Below are 1,202 nucleotides of genomic sequence, written 5' to 3'. Positions count from 1 at the left end.
GGCTGCAGGCTGGCTGACTTTAGTGGGACGGCAGCGGTGGGAAGATGTCCAACAACATGGCCAAGATTGCAGATGCGAGAAAGACCGTGGAGCAACTGAAGCTGGAGGTCAACATAGAGAGGATGATGGTGAGTCAGCATTTAAAGCAAAGATAAACAGGTGGCATTTATATTTACCTTGTCATATGAGTATAAATRAGTCATTTTATTTAGTAACATCTCAATATTTTTGACATTTGGCTCAATTTTTTCCTTATAATTTCATGTTCAAAAGAAAACGTAAGTGCTTTGGTTGTAAACTAATCAAACAGCTACAATTTAACACAACTCTCCCCTCAGATCTCTAAAGCAGCAGCTGAGCTCATGGCCTTCTGTGAAGCCCACGCCAAAGAGGACCCTCTGGTGACCCCGGTACCGTCATCAGAGAACCCTTTCAGGGAGAAGAAGCTGTTCTGTGAGATTTTGTAGCTCCTGCATGTGTAAAAATAAATAAACAAAAACATCATCCTAGTAAAACTGTACCCACGTAGGAAATCCTCAAAATCCTTTCTTCTTTTTTCCTTGCTTTGTTCTTTTCATGTCCTTCATTTGCTTCACTAAAGCCGCTCTTTGGGGACGTGGCACGTGTGAACTGATCATCTTTACAAACGAGATAATGATGGCAATAAAGTTTTATTAAAAAGGGGTGCAAAGTTCATTTAAACACCACGACTACTTCCTTGAGCTCAGTTTATATATTAACTCAATTGTGGATGTACAGTCTCACTGAATGTCTTGTTCACCAAAGTTTTGAAACAATTTCAAGAAACTGTAATGGTCAAAGGCAAGAGGCAATAATGTTTTTGCCAATGTCGGTGTGTGATTTTATGTCAGTATTGTTAGCAAAATATCTCAAGAATAACTCAGAAAACTCAAAAAGTCATCTCTGAACCTATGTCTAGATGTAGTTTGGAGTTAATTCAATCCAAGATGGCCGCCACAGCTATGCAAACTTAAAGCCATGTCACATAAGGTTTTATGCCAAATTATAAAAATTTTGCCCAACACTGAAGATGTCTGAGTACTACCGATCAAACGTGATTTTCAAACTCCTCAATTAACTATGACTGCCGGCTTTGCCTGTCTGTTAGCAAAATATCAGGTGACCCAGTGCTGGCTATAGCCATTTTGGTGCCTTAGGCGAGTTGAAGCGCAACCCCCCCC

General features: G+C 40.2%; 1 protein-coding gene across 1 annotated transcript; it reads left to right on the top strand.

Annotated features, from left to right (window-relative positions):
- gng8 (guanine nucleotide binding protein (G protein), gamma 8) lies at positions 1-520 on the top strand. The gene is made up of 2 exons (XM_014003139.1): positions 1-128; positions 339-520. Exons 1-2 carry the CDS (start codon positions 45-47, stop codon positions 465-467), a joined length of 213 nt encoding a protein of 70 aa, XP_013858593.1. The 5' UTR covers positions 1-44; the 3' UTR covers positions 468-520.
- The last annotated feature ends 682 nt before the right edge of the window (positions 521-1,202 follow it).

Source organism: Austrofundulus limnaeus, unplaced genomic scaffold (genome assembly GCF_001266775.1).
Source record: "Austrofundulus limnaeus strain Quisiro unplaced genomic scaffold, Austrofundulus_limnaeus-1.0 Scaffold17, whole genome shotgun sequence".
Classification (NCBI taxonomy): domain Eukaryota; kingdom Metazoa; phylum Chordata; class Actinopteri; order Cyprinodontiformes; family Rivulidae; genus Austrofundulus; species Austrofundulus limnaeus.
The sequence above is the reverse complement of the archived record's forward strand: the minus strand, read 5'-3'. Positions and strand labels throughout refer to the sequence as shown.

Coding starts and splice junctions, on each gene's coding strand:
- gng8 (XM_014003139.1), top strand. CDS start 45: ATGTCCAACAACATGGCCAAGATTGCAGATGCGAGAAAGACCGTGGAG. Junction 129..338: donor TCAACATAGAGAGGATGATG/GTGAGTCAGCAT, acceptor CTCTCCCCTCAG/ATCTCTAAAGCAGCAGCTGA.